Source organism: Phoca vitulina, unplaced genomic scaffold, assembly GCF_004348235.1.
Source record: "Phoca vitulina isolate PV1807 unplaced genomic scaffold, GSC_HSeal_1.0 scaffold10, whole genome shotgun sequence".
Taxonomy (NCBI): domain Eukaryota; kingdom Metazoa; phylum Chordata; class Mammalia; order Carnivora; family Phocidae; genus Phoca; species Phoca vitulina.
Window position 1 is genome coordinate 44,999,694 of NW_022589713.1, and position 22,811 is coordinate 45,022,504.

The window sequence follows — 22,811 nt, forward strand, 5'->3', positions numbered from 1 at the left end:
CTAAACCTCCCCGGGGCCAGAAGGGCTGGAGGGCGGGCAAAGTGGCAAGTGCGCCCTCTGGTGTTGTGAAAGGGAATTTCTTCTCCGTGGGCAGTAGTCCCCAGTTTAGGGGCCCGCCTCTCCCCAACTGGAACCCCATCAGTCAGGATTCACCTGGGAGTTCACGAGGGGAAAATCGACTTGGGTAAAGGAAGGCGAGGATGGAACATGTCCAGTTTGCCTATTGGAGGTTTCAGCATCCCATGTAGGGCTAAAGGACAGGGTTTCGTGGCCAGCAGTGCCCTGCCTGCTCCCTAGCAACCCAGGTAATTCTGGGGAAGCAGGACCCACCTCGATGGATGGCTCCATATGCCCTAAGTTCAAGACTTGTCACATGGCAACCGTGCAGGTGGCAGAGTGATACCCAGAGGGAGGGATTCTCTAAGCCAGGTCACCGCGGGCCGACTCTGTCCCTAGACCCTGCCCGCTCTCATTTCTCCCAGCTACCAGCCCCATCCTCATCTCTGCCCCTTCTCCTCAGAAGGATGGCCAAAGCCCGGACGCAGGCAGCCCCCATGCCGACCATTCCGATGGCCACTGCAGAGGACCCGCCCCTCCCTCCAGCCCCAGCCCTGGAGGATCTGCCACCGCCACCACCCAAGGAGGCCTTCTCCAAGTTCCACCAGCAGAGACAAGCCAGCGAGCTCCGCCGCCTCTACAGACACATCCACCCAGAGCTCCGCAAGAATCTGGCCGAGGCCGTGGCTGAAGACCTGGCTGACGTCCTGGATTCTGAGGAGCCCACTGACGGTGACGTCCAGTGCATGCGCTGGATCTTTGAGAACTGGCGGCTAGATGCCATTGGGGACCGTGAGAGGCCGCCTGCCAGGGAGCCCGTGTCCGGCGGCGATGTCCAGGCTACCTCCCGCAAGTTTGAGGAAGGCTCCTTTGCCAACAGCACAGACCAGGAGCCAGCCGGACCTCCGCCATCCGGAGGGGACGTTCGTGCAGCCCGCCGGCTGTTTGAGACAAAGCCGCTGGATGAGCTGACTGGCCAGGCCGAGGCACCAGAGGCCACGGCCAGGGAGCCTGAGGCCAGCGGGGATGTCCAGGGTACCAGGATGCTCTTTGAGACGCGGCCGCTGGACCGCCTGGGCTCCCGCCCCTCCATCCAGGAGCAGAGCCCCTTGGAGCTGCGCTCAGAGATCCAGGAGCTGAAGGGCGATGTGAAGAAGACAGTGAAGCTGTTCCAAACGGAGCCACTGTGTGCCATCCAGGATGCAGAGGGTGCCATCCATGAGGTCAAGGCCGCATGCCGGGAGGAAATCCAAAGCAACGCAGTGAGGTCTGCCCGCTGGCTCTTTGAAACCCAACCTCTGGATGCCATCAACAGGGACCCCAGCCAGGTGCGGGTAATCCGGGGGATCTCCCTGGAGGAGGGGGCCCGGCCCGACGTCAGTGCGACTCGCTGGATCTTTGAGACACAGCCACTGGACGCCATTCGGGAGATCTTGGTGGATGAGAAAGACTTCCAGCCGTCCCCAGACCTTATCCCTCCTGGTCCAGATGTTCAACAGCAGCGGCACTTGTTTGAGACCCGAGCACTAGACACCCTCAAGGGGGAAGAGGAGTCTGGAGCAGGGCACCCACCCAAAGAGGAAGTAGTCCCTGGCAATGTCCGCTCTACCCTGTGGCTATTTGAGATGAAGCCCCTGGATACTCCTAGAGACAAGGTCCAAGTGGGCCACCTGCAGCGAGTGGGTCCCCGGGAGTGTGAGGGGCTCATGTCTGAGCATCTCCCCAGTGATGGCTCCTTCGCACTGTCCCACTCTCAGAGTGCCCCCCAGAGGGATGGGGTGAAGGGGGACGTGAAGGCCTTCAAGAACCTTTTCGAGACCCTTCCCCTGGACAGCATTGGGCAGGGTGAGACTTCGGCCCATAGGAGTGTGCACAGAGCAGAAGGAATTGATTCTCCTGGGCAGTCCCAGGACCTAGGGTCCCCAGTGTATGCCATGCAGGATGGCAAAGGCCACCTCCATGCCCTGACCTCTGTCAGCAGAGAGCAGATAGTTGGAGGTGATGTGCAGGGCTACCGGTGGATGTTTGAGACACAGCCCCTGGATCGACTGGGCCGAAGCCCCAGTACGGTGGATGTGGTACGGGGCATCACCCGGCAGGAAGTGGTGGCCGGAGACGTCGGCACTGCCCGGTGGCTCTTTGAGACCCAGCCCCTGGAGGTGATCCACCAGCGGGAACGGCAAGAACGCCAGGAAGAAGAAGGAAAGAGTCAGGCAGGTTCCCAGCCTGAGGCACTCCCAAAAGGTGACGTGCAGACCATCCGGTGGTTGTTTGAGACATGCCCAATGAGTGAGCTGGCCAAGAAGCAGGGGTCAGAGGTCACAGATCCCGCAGCTAAGGCCGAGGCACGGTCCTGCACCTGGATGTTTGCGCCCCAACCCGCAGACAGGCCGGAAGGCTCCAGGGAGCAGCACCTGCAAGTTAGCCAGATCCAGGCTGGGGAAAGACAGACAGACGGACATGTCTTCGAAACTGAGCCTCTGCAGGCCTCAGGCCGTCCCTGCGGAAGAGACCCTGTGCGATACTGCAGCCGAGTGGAGATCCCTTCAGGACAGGTGTCTCGGCAGAAGGAGGTTTTCCAGGCCCTGGAGGCAGGCAAGAGGGAAGACCAGGGGTCCAGGGTACTCCCTGAGCCCATCTCTGTGGGCTCCGTGCACAAGTTCACCTGGCTCTTTGAGAACTGCCCCATGGGCTCCCTGGCAGCTGAGAGCATCCGAGGGGGCAACCTCCAGGAAGAGCAGCCCGTGGGCCCCTCAGGCAACAGGGTGCCGGAGAGGCAGGAGACCGCAGCGGAGGGGACCCTGCGGACTCTGCACACTATGCCCGGCCTCCTGCACCATGGAGGCATCCTCATGGAGGCCCGAGGGCCGGGGGAGCTCTGCCTTGCCAAGTATGTGCTCCCAGACCAGGGGCAGGGGGGACCCCGCATCCGAAAGGAGGAGTTGGTGTCTGGCGAGCTTCCCAGGATTGTCCGCCAAGTGCTGCGCCGGCCAGATGTGGACCAGCAGGGGCTGCTGGTTCAGGAGGACCCAGTGGGCCAGCTCCTCCTCAAGCCGCTGAGGCTGCCAGCCCCAGGCAGCAGTGGGCACGTGGAAGACTTGGACCCTGAGTTCCAACAGTTGCTGGCCTGTGGCCTGGGGACCTCAGTAGCAGGGACTGGGCTGGTGATGCAGGAGACAGAGCAGGGTCTGGTCTCGCTGACCGCCTACTCCCTGCAGCCCCGGCTGACCAGCAGGGCCCCTGAGAGGGGCAGTGTGCAGCTGCTAGCCAGCTGCATCGATAAAGGAGACCTGAGGGGCCTGCAGAGTCTGCGATGGGAGCCGCCAGCTGATCCAAGCCCAGTGCCAGCCAGGGAGGGGGCCCAGAAGCTGCCCCCAGTGGAGAACATCATCCATGTTCCCCCACTGGACCCCAGTATGGGGATGGGGCATCTGAGAGGTCCGGGGGGCACCCCCCACCTCCCACAGCCCATTGGAAAGGCAGTGCCTCTGGCTGGGGAAGAAAAGCAGGAAGATAGTCGCGCTGGGCAGAAAGGGATAGCAGCTTTGGGAAAGTCCGAAGGAACCACGACGACACCCCCAGGGCCTGGGGCCCCAGACCTCCAGGCTGCCATGCAAAATCTGCGGATGGCAACTGCTGAGGCCCAAAGCCTGGGCCAGCAAGTTCTGAATAAGCACAAGCAAGCCTCTGCCCCTGGAGCCACCTCGCCGCCCCTGGAGCCACCTCGGCGCCCTGACGGTCCTCTGCACGCATCGGCCGTGGTCACCTTGGCTGCCCAGAGCAACATGAGGCCTACGGCTGGAGGTGACCCCAGGATCCCAGCACCCCCCAGAAAGGTTAGTGGGGAACAGAAGGCACTGCCCAGAGGGCTGCCTGAGGGGTGGGTGGCTACTCAGGATGGCATCTACACTGCTCACCCCGTGAGAAACTCTGAGCTACCCGGGGCTGTCCAGCCTTCTGAAAGAGAGCCCCCACAGCAGGGCAGGGACACTGCCCTCTCGGCCCAGGCCTGCAGCCCACTCCAGGAAGGCCCGGGTCAGAGTCTGAGGCCCAGGTGGGAGGAGCCTGGGGGCTGCACACAGATGGCGTGGGGACCTCCAGAGAAGGCAAAGGCAAGAGTTGGCCCAGGAGGCCTCCAAGCCACAGAGACCACCCTGAAGGTTGCCTCTTCAGCCCACCACACTCTGGCCTCTGAGCCTCGGCCTGCAGGTGCTCGTCTGCACTCCCATAATGCCTCTGTTCCTCCTCCTCCTCTTCTCCCAGCTGCTGTGACAGGACCGGACTTCCCAGCCCAAGCCCGCCATGATAAGGACTCTATCTGGCAGGACTCCGAGCCTCTGCAGGGCGCCCTTCTCCACTCCCACAGCAGCCCTGCCAGCCAGAGAACCCCTGGGGAGTCACAGACAAGGACCCCAAAACTGGAGCCCAAAATGCCCCCAAGGAAGAAGCCTCAGCTGCCTCCCAAACCTGCACACCTAAGCCAGATCCCCCCTCCTCAGAGGCTGCGCACACCCTCAGTTCTATCTCCCCAGTCCTCCAAAGAGGCAGGACAAGGAGAACACAAGCCAGGTGAGAGAGATGCAGCCACCCTTCGGTCAGCCAACGTCCCCACCACTGCAGGCCAGAGATGTGTCTCTCTGGCTGGATGCCCCCGTGAACAGAGCCAGGCCAGCCCCCAACGTGGGCCCAGGACCAGGGCTTCCGGACTCACCAAGAGCCAAGCTGCAGGCAGTGATGCCCAGAGCCCTGAGCCCCCCAAGCTCTCAGCTCTCAGCAGTCACCCCACCTCACCACAGCAGGCTCCCAGTCCCCCAGGAGAGGGGCCTATGGCAGCTTCCCAGCAAGGGGCCCCTGAGAGCACTGAGATTCTGCAGGGAAGCCAGCAAGAACTCCAGGGCCTCCTGAGCCAGGTGCAAGCCCTAGAGAAGGAGGCCGTAAGCAGTGTGGACGTGAGGGCGCTGAGGAGGCTCTTCGAAACTGTGCCCCAGCTGGGAGTGGCCCCTCAGACTCCTGTTGCCCCCCACAAACCTGATGCGTCAGTGGTGCAGGCCTTCGGGGAGCTGACAAAGGTCAGCACAGAGGTGGCCCGGCTGAGGGAACAGACTCTGGCCAGGCTGCTGGACATTGAGGAGGCTGTGCACAAGGCTCTCAGCTCCATGTCCAGCCTCCAGCCTGAGACCAACACCAGGGGCCATGCCCAAGGACCGCCGCAGGCCCACGGTGCCTGCAAGATCAGCGACACGGACAGAAGTAAAGCCAGACCTAACTGCTCAGGCCAGGAGGTCAGAGGGCAAACTGCAGTCAAGAACCAAACCCAAGCTGCAAGCCATTCTGAGGTCCAGAGTCAGGCCAAGGTCAGAAATCACACAGAGGCCAGGGGTCAAGCAGCCTCAGTCGTCCCTTCCACCAGGAGGCCAGAGACATTGAAAGAGGACCCAGGCCTCCCTGGAGTCTTGCCTTCCAGCAGAGATCCTGCTTGCTTCCCAACATTCATCTCCATTGAGTCAGCCACAGGGAAGCTTCCAGAGGCTCCCAGCCCCAGGGGCGTCCTTGATGTCTCAGTGAAAAGCACTCACCCGGCACAGGATGTGGGCCAGGCCCGGCTCCACCAGAAAGGGCTCCTGGACAAGGCTGGAAAGAAGGAGGTCACCAAGTGCTCTGGGCAGCCCAAGCCTGTCCCTGCCTCAGCCAGCAGCCCCCTGCCCACTGGGCAGCAGAAGAGTGTTCTGGAGCCGCAGACTGGACCTGGTGGCTCCCAGTGCTATGGAGCCATGAGAACAGTTACCCAGCAATGTGAAGGGGTGGACCCGTGCAGGAACCTGGTCCTCTCGTCCCCCACCATGGTCACCGAGCAGGCAGAGCTGTCCAGGGGCCCAGGCCCCCACCTCGAGCGCCATGATTCCCCCTTGCTCCGGCAGTTCCTGCGCAGCCCCGCCAGGCTTGGCGGGGGCCTGGCAGAAGCCGGAATGACGCAGGCCCCCTGTGGCCACTCCCAGCCCGAGGCCCAGTGAGCCCCTCCACTTCCACCACAGCCTCCCACCGGCACTGCGGCGTTGCCCTCCAGGGCCCAAGGACCAAGGTGGGCGCGGACCTCCCGCACTCGTGAGGCAAGGACCAAGAAGAAAAGGCATCTTCCGGGAACGTATGGGCAGTTTCCCTTTCCTCAGTTCCATCAGTAGGCCCAGCCCTTGCAAAAGGCGGGGAAGACAGGTTGGGAACAGGCCTGCCAAGTAGCGCGGGCATGGGAGAAGCACTTGTGGAGGATGGAATATGCACAGACACGTGCTCCTCACACACGCCTAGCCACAGACCGGCCCTAAGAGGGAGCCCCCTTAGGATCAGAGGGACCCTCCCCTCTCAGCCTTTGTTTCTTTTATTATGAGTCAAAATGTTCTCAGCCAGTGGCTCCTTAACTCTGGGAGAGGACAGGGCCAACTGCACAGCGGGATTGGTCTCTGTTCGGGATTGGTCTGAGGGCTCCGGAAGGGCCCTGCTGCAGTCCCTTCGTCACTATCCCCATCGCTCAGCGGGGCATTCTGACAGCCCAAAGGTCACGCGGAAAAGCTCAGCAATCGGCACATGTCCCTAAAGCCAAAGATACCGCCTCTCCACCCCCACTGCCCTTCACTCTGCACCCCAAATGGAAAGGATACAGTCTGAATAAACCCAAGTTTTATTCTGTCGCCTGTGTGTGTCGGACAGTTTGCGCATCTGTTCTAGAATCTGGGTTCCCACTGTGGGGGAGAAAATAGCCACAACCTCCGGATGCCCCATTTTCCTGGCAATAGCAGTGTTGGAAAGCTCTGAAAAGCCACCCCTTCTTCTACCATTGTGGCTGGGAAACAAAGAGGCCCCGCACAAACCCCCCTACCCCCGTTCTCCTTGCTCCCCTCCCCCCCCCTTCCCCAGCCCATACATACACTGCTGCCCCTCTACCTCTGGTCTCCCCTCCTGGATGTTCTTGGACATCACCCTGGAGTGGAATCTGACCAGAATCCTGCTCCAGAGTGGGAGAGTAGCCCAGTCAGGCCTGGGAAGGAGGGAGGGTCACACCCCAGGAGAACTCCAGTAGCGAAGATGGCTGGGCCCTCTCCCCTGCTCAGGCCAGGTGCTGCGTGCAGAGTGGGGGCTCCTGGGAAGGGGAGTGCATGGAGCTTGGCCCGGAAGGCCAGAATGATTCAGTGCAGGGCTCTTTCAAAAAACACTGAGTCCCTGCTGCATGCCAGGCCTATTCTAGGCAGCAGGGACACAGAGGTGAGGTCTTATGGGGTCACACTCTCAGGGAACTGACCTTCTGGAATGAGGAGACAGACCATGAGTAACAGGAAAAACCAGATGAGGAATAAGGGTAATGCACTTGACCAGGCCACTCTTCCACTCTAGGGGAAGAGTTAACATACAGTGATGTGACAATGACAGGTGATTGCCTTAGAGGACACGGCCAAGGCAAACCTCTCCAAGGGAAAAACCTCACCTGAGATCTGAGTTAACAAAGAGCCAGTTGCGTGAAAATCAAGGGGCGGCGGCACATGCTAGGCAGAGAGAAGAGCACGTGCAAAAATCCAGAGATGGGAATGAGTGTAGTTCCTCAATTTCCTGGACACCCCTCCGCCTACCTCCCCCCATGTCCTCTCCCCCACAACGTTATGTGGGAGCTTGTCCACACTTTTGCTTTCGTTGAACAGGTAGGCTCCTAGCCTACCACCAGCCCCGGAATCAGCCTTCTACATGTCACGTCACAGCCCCCTCATTGCCTGCTCTTCTCACACGGTGAGCTCCCCTGGGGTAGCTGGGCTCTGAAATGAAAGAGCCAGAACCCTGTGGAACACCGTGGAACCCTGTGGAAGAACCCTGGGCTCTGAACTGGAAAGAGCCAGAACCCTGTGGAAGACAGTGGTGTGTGGGAGCAATTAAGATACCAAATCTACCCACTTGGGGCTAATATCTACATCTCTCTGGGCCCCTGGCCACATGTCCCCCTCCCCTGCCCTCTGTGGGCTCTCACTTGATTACGGGGGCCCAGCAGCTTACAGCATGACTGTTCTCATTGTTCTCATCTGTACAGTGGGCACGATTACAGTACCTACTCTCGTGAAGATTAAGCAAATTATGTGCAGAGTGCTTGGAGCTATATGCCTAGCTTCTGGAACTCCAACATGTTTATTTTTTAGTGTTAGTGGTAGCCACTAGTTTTAGTATCTGTTTCTCACCTCCAGGTGGAGTTCCTGTCTCGTTCATCTCAGTACCACTGGTGCTTATCAAAAGTGCCTAGAAGGCACTCCGTAAATGTCAAATAAATGAAGGCGCAGATGAACGAAATGATTACGTGAATTCAGTGATTCATCCGACTAACATTTATTGAGCACCGACTTCCTGCCAGGTTCCATTCACGATGCTGAGGATAGAGATGAACAAGGCAGAATTTATCCCTGACTTCAGGGAACTGGGGTTTAAAGAGGGAAGACAATGTATTATAAGCAGATAACTTTAGAAGAGAGCGATACTGTGAAGGAAATAAAAACGAGGTCAGTCCACGAGAAGTGGATTGGCTGTTACTTTAGCTTGGGTGGTCAAGGGAAAGCATCTCCGTGGAGATAACCTTAATGACACTGGAGCGGGTCCGGACGACTAGGGGGAAGGGTGGGAAGAGGTAGGTGGGTGGGTGGTGAGCACGCTGGCGGCAGCGTGCACCAAGGAGATAGCGGCCGCTCGGTGAGGTCTCGCCCAGCGCCCTGCACACCTGCCGCCACACCTGCCGCCGAGACCCAGGCTCCACCTCTCCTCCCGCCCGGCGTGGGCGGGGCTGGAAGTGGGGCCCGGCTCAGGCGGCGCCCAGGGGGCGGGGGCAGGCGGAGGTGGGGCGCGTTCCCACCCGCCGTCTCCAAGGTGACGATGACGTTGCCCAGGCCGCCGGGTTCGGGACGTTCGGGCCGCTGCAGCGGTTGCCCGGAAACGCCCGGCAGGCGCGCAGCCAGGGGTCGGCTCCGCGCCGCAGACGCTGGACTCCAGTACGCGCCGTCCTGGCCGGCCCTTGCTCGGAGCCTCCCTCCGGGATTCCAAGCGGGTGCGGGTTCCGGTCCTCACCCAAGTCGCGGCCCCACCCGGGACCGACCTGCTGGGCAAGGCGCCTCCTCCCTTCTCGTCACTCCCTGCCACTGCCGCTGTGTCCCGAGTTGGCCACCAGTCCCCATCTTCAGTGGCATCACGCTGCCTCGGGCCATCACCCATTCCCCGCTTTCCTGGGCCACTGCCATAGCCTCCCAAGTGGTCTTCCTTGCTTCCCCCTGTCCTAACAATCTGTCGTTCACCTGGCAGCCAAAGCTCTTACTGAGAGTTTGCCAGATCAAGTCGCTCTCGTGTAAATACTCTCCAGTGGCTTCCCAGCTCACTCAGTCTGAAATCTAACTCTTCTCTGCCTTTTAGAATGACTTGTCTTTCTGCCCTACTCTCCCAACTGTTGCCACCACTCTCATCCTCACACACATCTCCCTAGTTACACTGGCCTTGATCTTTACATAATCTTTACCAAACCGATTCCTGCCTCAGGGCCTTTGCACTTGCTGTATCCTCTGCCTGGAAGTCTCTTCTCTCAGATCTTCAGTGGCTGGGCTCCTTTTCACTCAGATCCCGTTCTAATGTCCCTCCAGAAAGGCGTTTCTTGACCCATTCCCCCCCCCCCCCCCGCCTATCGCCCCTCCCCACCTGCCCCCCATCAAAAGAGGCCTTCCAACAAGTTATCATGGTGTTTCATGTTTTCATGAGACCTCCCACAATATAAAATTATCTTGCTCACGTATTTGCTTATTGTCAGTGTTCTCAATACTATTCCTGTATAGCAAAGCACCTCAAACTTAGTAGTTTAAACAACCATTTTATAACACTCATGAATTCTGTGGGTCATGAATTTGGCCAGAACACAGTGGGGATGGCTTGTCTCTATACCATGATGTATGGGGCCTCAGCTGGGAAGACGTGAAGGCTGAAGTAATTTAACAGCTAGTGTCTGGAAACATCTGAAAGCCTCATCCACACGGGTCTGACAGCTGATGCTGGCTATTGGCTGGGATATCAGCCAGAACACATATGCATGGCCTCTCCACGTGGCCTGGGCTTCCTCATGGCATGGCAGTCTCAGGATGGTTGGACTTCCTACATTTCATCTCAAGACTCCAAAGGCATGTGTCCCAACTAACAAGGCAGAAGCTGCATTGCCTTGTCTGACCCAGCCTTGGAAATCACACAAAATCACTCCTGCTGCACTTTGTTGGTTACAAATGAGTCACAAGTCTGCCTGGATTGAATGCAAGGGGTATTAGACACCACCTTTTAATGAGGAAGAGGCAAAGTTCTAGAAGAACACGTGGCCAGTTTTGGAGGGTGCCATGTCCACATGGAGTCTTCCCCCACCAGAATATCTCCATGACAAATCACTTCTCGTTTGTTTATTGCTGCATCCCCTGTGCCTGCCAGAATGGTACAAAAGCACTTATAGCAGGTGCCTGAGCCATGTAGAGTGAATAAATGAAGGTTTATCTTTCAAGCAGTCATTGTAGACCAGCTCTTCTCCCCGTAAGTGTATTTCCTGTCCCAGCCCTTGGTTTTAGCCTGGTCTGCTCTGGAGGAAGCCCAGTGTTTGCGTTGGAAGATGGGAGTCAAGTATAGTTGTTGTTTGTTTCTTTGGCGGGAAGGGTGAGTTACTGGAGACTGAGAAAGCCAACTGAAGTTCTGGAACAGTGTTCTACTCTAAAGGGTGTTGAAAACACAATCTGATTTTTCTCAATTCTAAATTCTGGAAATGCCTAGGAGAGGACTGCAGTTTTGTCCTCTGGACCACAGGGAGAAGGAAAGTGACCCAATGGAGAGAGAGCTTTGGAGAGGCGCCTCGGGCAGCAGAGAGGGGGTTGGAATGCCTAGTAGGAGCTATTGCAGAGATCTGGGCAAGAGGTGACTCTGAAGCCACCCACAAGCCTGTTATGGTATGCACATTTTCCCTGCTTTGTTACTGGTGAAGGACTTTCCATTTGATCTTCCCAGAGTCCTGGAACCCGTACAGTTTCTCCTCTTTGTTTTGTCCTTTTCCATGAGAATCAGCCCAGGCTTCTCACTGCCCCACCCCCTCACATCAATCTGCCGGCTTCCCAAATCTCTCTTTGCCCTTCCCCACCCTTCCATCTCCGCTGCGGCTCTGAGGCTTAGGATGTCCTATTGCAGCAACAGCCATCGCAGTGTTCTCCCCACCTCCGGTGCCACCTCCAAACTGTCAGTCCTCCAGTCCAGCCAGGCCGCGATTTCCTACCAGCTCTACCACAAAATTCACATTCCTTCAAGTCATTCAAGGCCCTTCGTGTACAGCTGCTACCTGTTTTTACAGCCTTTCTCCAGCCACTCCCCCCCATAATATTCTGTCCAAGCTGTGTCACACAGCCCTGGTTTTGCCCAGAGCCAGCTTACCCATTGGGCACAGCAGGCAGGGGGCCTGGGGCCCACAATACTTTCAAGGGCCCGTGAAAATGTGGTAACTTCTAATAACATCAGAAAGGGAAAAAAGGAATTTTTAGGGGCGGCTGGGTGGCTCAGTCCTTAAGTGTCTGCCGTCCGCTGGGGTCATGATCCCGGGGTCCTGGGATCGAGCCCTGCATCGGGCTCCCTGCTCCGCGGGAAGCCTGCTTCTCCCTCTCCCACTCCCCCTGCTTGTGTTCCCTCTCTCGCTGTGTCTCTGTCAAAGAAATAAATAAATTTTTTTTAAAAAAGGAATTTTTAGGTAGAAGAAATTGTCTCAATACTTAACATTACCATATTCGTCTTTATACCACCACAGTTGTAAAATCTATTATGGAGGAAGACTCAGCTCTGAGGCAACCTCTTCAAGAAAGCAAAAGCCATCAGGAGTGTCCTTCTTTGACCTCTCAATCTTATGCAGTTTTGGAGCTTGGAAAACCCGACTGTAACCTTTTGGCTTCGTGCATCTCTCTCCCGCCGTACTGTTAGTACCTGCAAGTCCATAATCACCTCCACCTGCGTCTTCTCCTTCTTGATACCTGCACCCCACCTGTGGCAGAGCTGCCATGTTAGACGCATATCTAACTTCCCGAAGAAAATTCGGGCCCAGGCTCAGCCTGGGAGTCCTGGGGAATGGCGCCCTAGTCCCATCCCAGTAGCGACCCGGGCTGGGGTCCGCGGCCCGGGGAGGGGTAGCGCGCGCGCCGGGCTGGCGGCGCCGGGGGCGGGGACTCGCGTGTCCTTGCAACTCCGCCACACGCCCCGGCCAGCTCCACCCGCCCCCGATCGGAAGGAGGAAGCTGCCCCTGCGGTTCCCTCTCTTCTTCCCCAAAAGCTCCGCACTCCTCCTTCCGTCGCACCCCCCTCCCCCCGCCTCCCCCGTTTAGGTTTCTTACGAAAAAGTGCCGCTGAGAATTCCCAGAAGGTCCCGGATGTGAAGTCACTGGCGTGAGGTCACCGAGACTGGTTCCAGGAATCAGAAACTTGGGGGGGAGGAAGAAAAGCGCGGAAAACGAGGGAGCGAGTGGAGCAGTTGGCGCAGTCTGCGGGGCGCCTGGCCGGGGGGGGGGGGGGCAGGGTCGCACGCTCGGCTCCAGCAGACCCCCGGGGACGTTCCCCGGGAAAAGGGCTTCGCTCGCTTCTCCCACCGCGTAGAATTGCCGGTTAGACACCAACATACCGATCTGTGTTAACCAAGATCGGAAAGTCTGATACTGCGTGATAGAGGTGGGGAAACAGGAGCGATACCCACTGTTGGGGGGAGGGGGGAGGGGGCGGGGCGGACAGGAACGGGCTGGGCCGTCCAGGTTGGAGAACAACTCGGCAATATAACAGAATTTCAAAGGAACCTACCCTTTAACCTAACCCCTACGCACGTAGGGAGTTGTCCTGCGGACGGGACTGCAAGGATAAATTCCTTAGGTGGCTCGTGGTAGCACTGTTTGCTGATAGACCAGACGTGACTGGGAAAGAGTAAGAGTATCAGCACCTACAAGCATGAAGTTACCATTTACCAGGGTGGGGAAGACTGCGAGGAGCCGGCCTTTCAGCCAGCGGGGTGAGGGATCAGTAGTCTGAGCTACTTACGTGGGTCAGGAGTTCAGGGGTGATAGAAATCTCAGAATTATTCGGAATTTGTAGCACAGATGTTTCCAGACGGAAACAGCTGGTGCACTTGGATTGAGAAATTTGAGGAGGGTTTAATGAAAGGGCCTTTCACAGAGGGTAGCAGGGTGCAGAGAAACCACCAGGACAAAGTAGGACTCCCCCCCGCCAAGCTAGTAGCAATGGGGACTTGACCATCCAGAGTTCTGTTGCGGGAAAGGTGAGAGTTGCCGGTATTTGGGGACAGACAGAGAGTGAAGTGGAGAGGACAATATCCAAACTTGTGTGATTTCCTCCAAGGAAAGGGGACTTATTTTTGAGATCCAAGTTTGGATGTTGCACGCTGACAGGAGTGGAGCGCTTCGGCGGAGGAGTGTAGCTCGTGCCTGGCAACCCTACATGGAAAACATAAATCCTGACCTCACTCTCCTCCCCCTGAACTCCTGTCTGTCTTGGCCAGTGGTCAAACCCCATGGAAAGCCAGACAGGTCAGTCCCCGGGCGCAGAGCTGGGAGGAGAAGGGTGGAGAGTGGGTCTGGGGCAGCAAGTGGAAGAACGAGAGAACCCAGCTCAGGTGAGGGTGCTCTGCAAGGCGGGGGGCGCTGGAGAAGGTGCTGCTTAGGGAGTGAATGTAGGTAGAAAAGAGGCAAAGGTCGCTGCCCTGGAGCCCTCTGATATTTAGAGATTGAGAAATAAAATAGACCCATGAAAGGATCTTCCAAAGCTGCATTGATTGAGACGCGAGAACAAGGAGAGCCATGCCCATGCTCAAGGCCCAGTGACACCAGTGCGTGGAGTAGGAGAGAAGGAGGGAGGGAGGGAGGGAGAGCAGAAGGGCTGGGATATATGCTCCCAACAGGTCAAGCAGGATAAGGGATATATATGTCTGTGTGTGGGGTGTGTGTATCATGTACGTAGACTGCTTCTAGAAAAAGATAAAAAGAAAAAGGCCTAGTAATAGTGCCTCTAGCAGAGACCGAGGGTAGACAGAATGAGGCCCAACTTTTTATTTTCTTTCATTTTGAGTATTTTTTTAAAAAAGGTTTTTCGTTTTTATTTATTTATTTATTTATTTTTAAGATTTTATTTTCTTGGGCGCCTGGGTGGCTCAGTTGGTTGAGCGACTGCCTTCGGCTCAGGTCATGATTCTGGAGTCCCAGGATCGAGTCCCGCATCGGGCTCCCTGCTCAGCGGGGAGTCTGCTTCTCCCTCTGACCCTCCCCCCTCTCGTGCTCTCTCTCCCGTTCTCTCTCTCAAATGAATAAATAAAATCTTAAAAAAAAAAAAAAAGATTTTATTTTCTTTATTTGACTGTGAGAGCACAAGCAGGGAGGAGCCGGATGTGGATGCGGGGGCTCCATCCCAGGACCCTGGGATCATGACCTGAGCCAAAGGCAGGCACTTAACTGACTGAGCCACCCAGGAGCCCCCCATTTTGGATATTTTTAACAAAGTGCATGTGTGAATTTTATCAAATGGAAGAAAAAAATTGTTTGTTGGTTCATTTTTTTAAAGAGTCTCCCATGGCAGGAGAGAGACAATTTTATAGAAAGAGCAGATCCATAGTTTTTTCTAATAAACTGGAAGACAGTCTTGGGGTAGCACTGGGACTTGAAGAGAACCCACTGGAGCCTGGGAGGGGCGGGGCTGAGGAGAGTGTTGCTGGAAGGATCTCCTCCCTGTGTCAGTCCAGCCACCGCCTTTAGGAGCAGTGACCTCGGAAATCTGGTTTAAACTATGTTCTGTTTGCACTGTGATCCCCTCAGTGACTTGCCCTGCCCCCACTCTGCACAATCCAAGACTTCAGGAAAACTTGATTCTTCACATTTCGGTAACTTTTTAATAATTGTACATGTCATGCTTTAAGTATTTTCAATCTTGTATATTAAAAAAATAAATAAATCCCCTTCCTTGGAAGAAATCACACCAGTTGGATGTAGTCATCTTGGAAGAGAGTGATTCCTCATAATTCTCTCTCTGCTGAAGCTGTGCTTGGACAAGGTATTTCTTCCCTGCTGAGCACAGAATCCTTTGGATTAGAAGCATTTTTTTTTTCCTTCCAGTTAAGAATCAGCTCCAAGTGGCTATTACTTCAGGATTGTGCACTGATTCTTATCCCCATCGCAGATCCTGGGGACAGGGACCCAGCCTGAGGAGCCTCAAGGCCAACTTCAGGAAACTTCTAACACCTGGAGGGATGGCTATGGGAGGGAGGCTGGTGGAGGTAGCACTGGGAAGCCCATGTCCCCTCCTTTTCCTGGAGCTGCCTCCTTGGGCTGGGAGGGGGTACTCCTAGTCTAATAGACTTGAGACTTTTTGGACTCGGGGTTTCCCCAAAGGGGAGGAGCAGAAGTAGGAAGGGAGACGCCAGCCCATCTCCCCTCCTGGGCACTGGCTGGGACATGCTAAGTCTGGGCTCCACTTCCCTCTCCATCTGCCACTCCTAGAATAACTGCAATTTCTCAATATGCCCTATGCCTTTGAGTCTCTCAGTCTCTGTCCTGCTGAAAAGAAAATTCCAGAGACCTTGTCTGCGTTACATGACACTAATGATCAGTGACTACAATAGTGTCTGGCACAGTTTGGTAAACGGCATGCACGAATGCCCCAAAGGACTTTTCCACAGCTCTACCTACATTTCAAGAAGACTCCCCTGACCAGTGCTCACTACAGTCCCTGGCATCTCAGGACACGGTTCCTGGTGTTGGTGGCCTCCACCCAGTGGTGCACCGGAGCTGGCCCAAACCTCCTGGAGAGGTGCCTGGAGTGTGCCCATCTCTTCCCAGCTTCTCTTGAGGTGCCGTTAGCTTGAAATCAGCCATGGTGGGAGAATTTACACTGTGGAAATTGGCAAACACTGCAGGTCTTGATTCCCTGCCCCTCACTGGTTGGTGAACATTTACCAGCACACTACTGCCTTGGGGGTTGGTTCTGCCACTTATAAGCTCTATGATTACGGTAAGTCATGTGATCACTCCTAGCTTCACTCCTCCACAATATGGAGATTCCCATAGTATCTACCCAGTAGGATGGTCTGGAGGATTCAATGTGAATATAACTCTGTAATGTGTTTAGCACAATGTTTGGCTTCTAGTAAATGTACAATACAGTTTAGTACAGACCCAGTTATCTATTGCTGCATAACAAACCACCCTCAAGATTTGGTGGCTTAATATGCATTTATTTTGCTCATGAATCTGTAAGATGGCGGGGACTTAGTAAAGATGGCCCATAACTGGAGAGGCACAAAGGCTGGGATCATCTGAAGCTATGTCCACTTCTATATGTAGTATTTAAAGCTGGCTGTCAGGAGCCTTAGCTGGAGCCGATCAGAACACCCATGTATGGTTTCTCAAGTAATCCAGGCTTCCTTGGAGTCCCGTGACTGGGTTTTCAAGGGTGAGTGTCCCAGGAAACAGCCAGGCAGTAGCTATATCACTTTTTCTAACTTACCTTGGAAATCACACAGTATCACTTCCTCCACCTTGTAGTCATGAGAAGCAAGTCACCAAGGCGGACCCATACTTAAGGGGAGAGGAATTAGATTCCCCCTTTGGATAAGAAGAGTGTGAAAGAATTTATGGACATGTTTTTAAACCATCACAACTGTTATTATTGTGGTCCTTAGGATACTCTAGCTTCTCATAATTGAATTATCCCACTTCTTAGCCTATGAGCTCTCTGTGGGAGGGCAGGGATCCATTGGATTCATTAAGATCCCTCTCCCTCACTGCTCCCCAAGTGAACCTAGGTCCCTGTTTGCTACAGAGTTAGTAAATGTTATAGAAGTGAATTTCTTCTTGCAGGGGCTGGCCCTGGACATTTGTGCTGCGCTGGATGACACCCCTGTTGGTCCCATAGAAACCAAGGTGAAGGACCTGGAAAGGGCACAGCCAGGAGGGCAGGCTGAACCATGACCCCAACAGCTTCTATTCATCCTGGGGTTGTGGGTGACCATGAGGGTAAGTATGTGGCTTAAAGAGACTCCCTTGCAAGCCTGCTGTGAAGATGGAATGGCAAATCACTGTCTGAGAGTCAGATTATGGGCTCATGATATAATTTCTGTCTTGGTCTTAGATGTCCCAGTCTGTCAAATGGAAATAAGAAAAGGTCTGTGGGTTGGGCACTTGGAATAGATGATCATATTATTTAGAAAGCTGGGCGAGAAGCCAGTTTCTTCTTCTGGAAATGGTTGACAGGGTGGCAACAGGGGGGAAAAAAGCAGAGAAAAATGTTTCCCCTTCTGCTGTGGACATGAATCCATCCCACAGTATCTTTGAGATCCACAGAGCTGGGATCCCAGAGAGAAGAATGTATGTGTATGTATGGGATATTTGGGGAGGACTTCTTCAGGAAAGACCCAGGAAAGAAAGACCCAGAAAAACCTCCATTTCAATGGTGGGGGCAGGAAGCAGGAACTGGACCACAAGCTGGGAGGGGCTCAGGGGAATGTGGAGGTGCAGAGCGGTCAGGCCCAGCCCCTCAGCCGCCCCATCCCTTATTCCTCAAGGTCCCTGTGTGCCACATCAGGAGTTCGGGTCAGACCCTCCAATGCAGCCCCTAAAGGCCTCCAGGCCTCCTCCTGCACTGGTTCCATCACAGGGGACTGGGCCTGCCTGTGACTATAGAATGACCCTCGGCTCTGGGCCTCAGGCATTTGTAAAATCAGCAGAGTCGTCTAGAGAAGACCTTCCTAAAGTGGGGCTCATGAGTCTCATGGCCAGCAGGGAATTTGAGAGAAAAAAAACGACCTTGGGCTCATTTCCCCGAGAAGTGGACCCTGAGACAAAGATGTGAGTAGAAGTGTTTCACTTGGGAAGTGATCCCATGAAGGACCAATGGAGAGAAAGGGAGGTAGGGAAGGGAAGGAAACCACCACACGGTGTGTTGATGCGTGTTTACTGCTGTGGGCAACTGAGGCTCAGTCCCACTGGGGCCTCTGGGATGCTGTGTGCAACATGCCTCGGAGAGCCCCACCCTAGTCCGCTCGGGTAAAGGGCTGCATCTGGGGCGTTAGCTCCCTGGCACTCCCAGCCTGCCCTGCGTGCCAGTTGAGCACCATCCTGTGACCAGAGAAATACCCCAGGTTGAGCATCGCATGTGTTTGCAGTGAGACGCTGTGAGCACGTGTGGGAATTGGGAGTGCCACCGGACACGAGGAGGGTGTGGCAGAGTCTGCCACACTGACAAGCAATTTTGTTTATGTACATTTCATCAGTGTGAGATAAGTGGGGCGCCTGGGTAGCTCAGTCGGTTAAGCGGTTGCCTCTTGATTTCGGCTCAGGTCATGATCTCAGCTTCCTGAGATTGAGCCTTGCATCATGCTCCACACTCAGCAGGGAGTCTGCTCGAGATTCTCTCCCTCTCCTTCTGCCCCTCCCCTCTTCATTCAAATAAATAAATAAATCTTCTTTTTTTTCCCCCGGCCCCTAAATAAATCTTTTTTAAAAATGTGAGGTAAGGGCGCCTGGGTGGCTCAGTTGGTTAAGCGACTGCCTTCGGCTCAGGTCATGATCCTGGAGTCCGGGATCGAGTCCCGCATCGGGCTCCCTGCTCAGCGGGGAGCCTGCTTCTCCCTCTGACCCTCCTCCCTCTCATGCTCTCTGTCTCTCCTTCTCTCTCTCGCAAATAAATAAAATCTTAAAAAAAAAAAATAAAATAAATAAAATAAAATAAAATAAAAATAAAAATGTGAGGTAAGTGATGATTTCCGTACAAATCCATTACCTTGCAACGATCATCACGGTTTGGTCGGTGCCCCTGTGCCACCAGAACTTATTTGGCCAGTTTGATTCAGCTCATATTTAGTAAAGAGAGTGACATTAACTGTAGTTCAACTTGCTAAGTTTTTTTTTTTTTAAAGATTTTATTTATTTGACAGAGAGAGAGACAGCGAGAGAAGGAACACAAGCAGGGGGAGTGGGAGAGGGAGAAGCAGGCTTCCCGCTAAGCAGGGAGCCTGATGCAGAGCTTGATTCCAGGACCCTGGGATCATGACCTGAGCCGAAGGCAGATGCTTAACCATCTGAGCCACCCAGGAGCCCCTGCTAAGATATTTTCAACCACATTCATGTTATTGTTTACATTCGTCATATTTCCATTTTGTTGTTAACTACGCTATGGTAGTGGGGCCCCAAATCATAAAGGTGAAACAGTAGTTCAAAAGAGGTTTGTTAAAGCAAAAAAGGAGTATTGGAAATAGTAACAAAACTGTGCAATATCAAATGCGATCATATATACCGGGTAGATGAGTGTGTAGAAGAAGATGATTTTACATAAGTGGAAAAAAAAGTGTGAATCAGAAAGACAGATGTGGGAATGGATATCTGAAAGTAGGATTTTGTTAGCTGGTAATGCATTTCCTCTAGTCCCTGAGGCGTTGTCTATTATGAAACTTTGTCAAATAGTGGCACGAGGCCCACTGAGACATTTGCATCATCTTCACATCAGGCCCTGCAAGCTAGGTAGAAAACCAATCAAATCCTTCCAGAATATGGGTGAAATAATCATGTCTGTGTGATAATGATGCATTTTGCCACTAAAGACAGAGAAAAGATCAAAACCAGAGAAGCACCATTAAAGTTGTCTAAGTTAAAGCGAAAACCAACACACGATTCAAACCGTGGCTTATAAATTAAATCGTAGGCTACTGGAGAAAAGCAGAGCAAGCTTTGGGCAAAATTACTTGATCAAACAACACTTTCGGATGTCACATAAAATCAATAGCACATAGTGTGAAAGAGCAATTTCTGTCCTGAGTGAGTGCTAGCAGACAATTGGCTTTATTGTTGAATAAAACCACTTGTGGTAAGCCTTGTTCATTGTTGATCCAGAATTTATTCCATCCCTTCTTTTCCTGATAACAGATTCCTGATTTGATCCATGCACCAACATCTCCAATCTCAGGCAGTTAATTACAAGTAGTCTAAATCAATCACGACCAGCCCATTTCTCACTTTCCCAGTCTCCCTGGCTGCTATAAGAGACCACAAAACCAGTTCTGGCCAATGAAATATGATTTGAAGTCTGCTGAGGGTATATCTATGAAAGTTTTTGTTTTTGTTTTGAATCAAATGGGCATACATGCTGGTACCCCTTTTCCCCCTCTTCCTAACTTAACCGTGGTCATGATGCCTGGTGCTGGGCCGTCATCTTGCAAATATGAAGCAACCAGCACAAGGTAAAGGCTGAGAAAATTCTAGAGACATCAGCACTGACATTACTGAATGTCAGTGGCTGCCTACATCCAGCCTTCCTGTTACAGTACAGAAGTAAACCCCTCTATGTTTAAAGCCACTGTAACTTGGATTCTCTGGTACTGGTAGTCAAAAGCATTCCTAATGGGTGTACCCCTGATGTATCAGCTCTCTACATATTTTCAGAAAAACATGAGGGAAACCTAAGCGATGACTCTTTGTTCTATTTATCACTAAATTCCCTTGTAAGATGAAATGAATTGAGCTTCTGGCTTCCAGCTGGGGTCAGCTATGGGGACCCAGCAGGAAAAGGAGAGGGAAGAGAGTGAAAATGGGCATTTAGCCCCTTGGTTCCCTGCCTGTGAGTCTTCCTGTGTTGGATACGGTTCTTCAGCAGGGAGGGTGGGGGGCACTGGGCCTCCCAAGGTAGCCAGCCTCCTCTGCTCAGTTCTCTCCTTTCTGGTGACCATCCCCTTTCCCTTCAGGCCTGTTGATGGTAACAGCTCTGCTGTGCCGTCCAGCTATTGCAACATCCCCCGAGGGAGGTGCTCCTACACCTACATGTTTGTAAATAGTCCTTGTAAACAAGCTTTCCTAAAATCATCCTCTTCTGAGTGCGCCTTTATCTGTTGGTATGCTGACTGATCTACCAGCATCAGTTCACAGATTTAAAAGAAAACACACACATACACACACACACACACCCCTTGCATCAGAACACCAACCACACACCACTGTATTCACAAAGACCGGCTGTCAGGCAACAATCTGGCTCCTGATCTCGGTATGTGTGAAAACAAGTAGCAAGAAGAGTCAATGCACTCAATTCATGGCCTCTCTGACTATGTCTCTTCAAATACTGTGCAGAGAAATGGACAGCAAGTACAAGACACTGTTGAACAAAGTACGCTGGCTGGTGGGGAAAGATATTCACATGAGGCTCTGAAATAAGACACGACATACAGCATGTCTCTGTGGCACCAGCAGCTCTCGGCTGTCCGTGACTAGCTCAAGCAGCAGCTCAGCCGCATGGTCAATGCCTTGATTACCCTGAACCTTTGGCTTCAGGGTGAGACTACAACCATTTTTCATGTTGAGGCTAAGATATCAAAAATTTGAAGACAGAACTGTGGTGTCAAGGCTCAGCCTTTGAGAAGATGACTCTTTGCCTTACATTTGAAGATTTTCTTCTCTTGGCAGAGAAATAAATCAATATACAGGTAACCACTAGAAAAATTAGAAACAGACTGTAAACTTTCAAATCATCAGACAAAAATACAAACACATGTGCGCACACACATGCATATCAAAGAAGACAAAAAAATACACATGGTAAAACAGAAAACAGAGGAAGTATTAAAATGGAAAACATAACAGAGATAAGATGACAGAATTAAAACTAATATATCAGTTATATCAACAAATGTAAATAGATAAACCCATCCTTATAATAGAAAAAAGACTCTCACATTGAATTGTAAAATGATCTCCTATTGTATGTTGTATAGAAGAGATGTATCTTTACCAAAATAACTTAGGAAAATTAAAAATTTAATATAAACCAAGTTATACAAGAAAATACTGGGCTGAGGCTTCAGTTACCATCAGCCAGGGTTAAATTAAAAATGAAACTGTTAAATGAGGCGCAAGGAAGCTGAACGGTAGAGAGAGCAGTACCCACATTAAGAATCTAGTTTTTAGAAATTTCTATGCACCTCTATAATAAATCTCTATAGCTTCAAAGTCAAGAATAAGATATGACAGTTCAGAATAACAATATACAGATAATGCAGGTAGAAATTGGATCAAGCACAAGAGGACATTTAAATCGACCCCATCAGCTCATGACCTATCAAGAAAACAAATGGTAAGAGGGAACGTGGAGAATCTGAACAGTAATTAAATATGATTGAAATTGAGAGGCAAAAAACCCCCAGAACCTCAAAATATTAGCAAATACAAATCAACAATATCTCAAAAGAATCATCCATCATATCCAAGTAAGTTCGTCCTAGTAATGCATATGGTTCAATAATATTAGGGAATCTCTAATAAAATAGAACATATTAACAGATCAAAGGAGAACTATATAATATCTTAATAGATGCCAAAAAGACATTTGACAAATATCCCACAACCATCCTTGCTTAAAACAACCAAACCTTAACAGACTAGCAAAATTGTGTATAAATGGTATGATTGAAAACTGCACAACTGTTAGAGACAATAAGAAAATTCAGGTTAGAGACACCTGGGTAGCTCAGTCAGTTAAACATCGGCCTTCAGCTCAGGTCATGATCCCAGGATCCTGGGGTCAAACCCCACATCGGGCTCCTTGCTCAGCAGGGAGCCTGCTTCTCCCTCTGCCTGCTGCTCCCCCTGCTTGTGCTCTCTCTCTCTCTGACAAAAAAAATAAATAAAATCTTAAAAAAAAAAAAAAAGGAGGGAATTTGG

At 52.8% G+C, this 22,811-nt stretch overlaps 1 protein-coding gene across 1 annotated transcript; it reads left to right on the top strand.

Annotated features, from left to right (window-relative positions):
• The first annotated feature begins 524 nt into the window (after positions 1–524).
• Positions 525–6,068, top strand: XIRP1 (xin actin binding repeat containing 1). Its single transcript, XM_032408348.1, has one exon. The coding sequence runs from the start codon at positions 525–527 to the stop codon at positions 6,066–6,068; it is 5,544 nt and encodes a 1,847-aa protein (XP_032264239.1).
• The last annotated feature ends 16,743 nt before the right edge of the window (positions 6,069–22,811 follow it).

Coding starts and splice junctions, on each gene's coding strand:
- XIRP1 (XM_032408348.1), top strand. CDS start 525: ATGGCCAAAGCCCGGACGCAGGCAGCCCCCATGCCGACCATTCCGATG.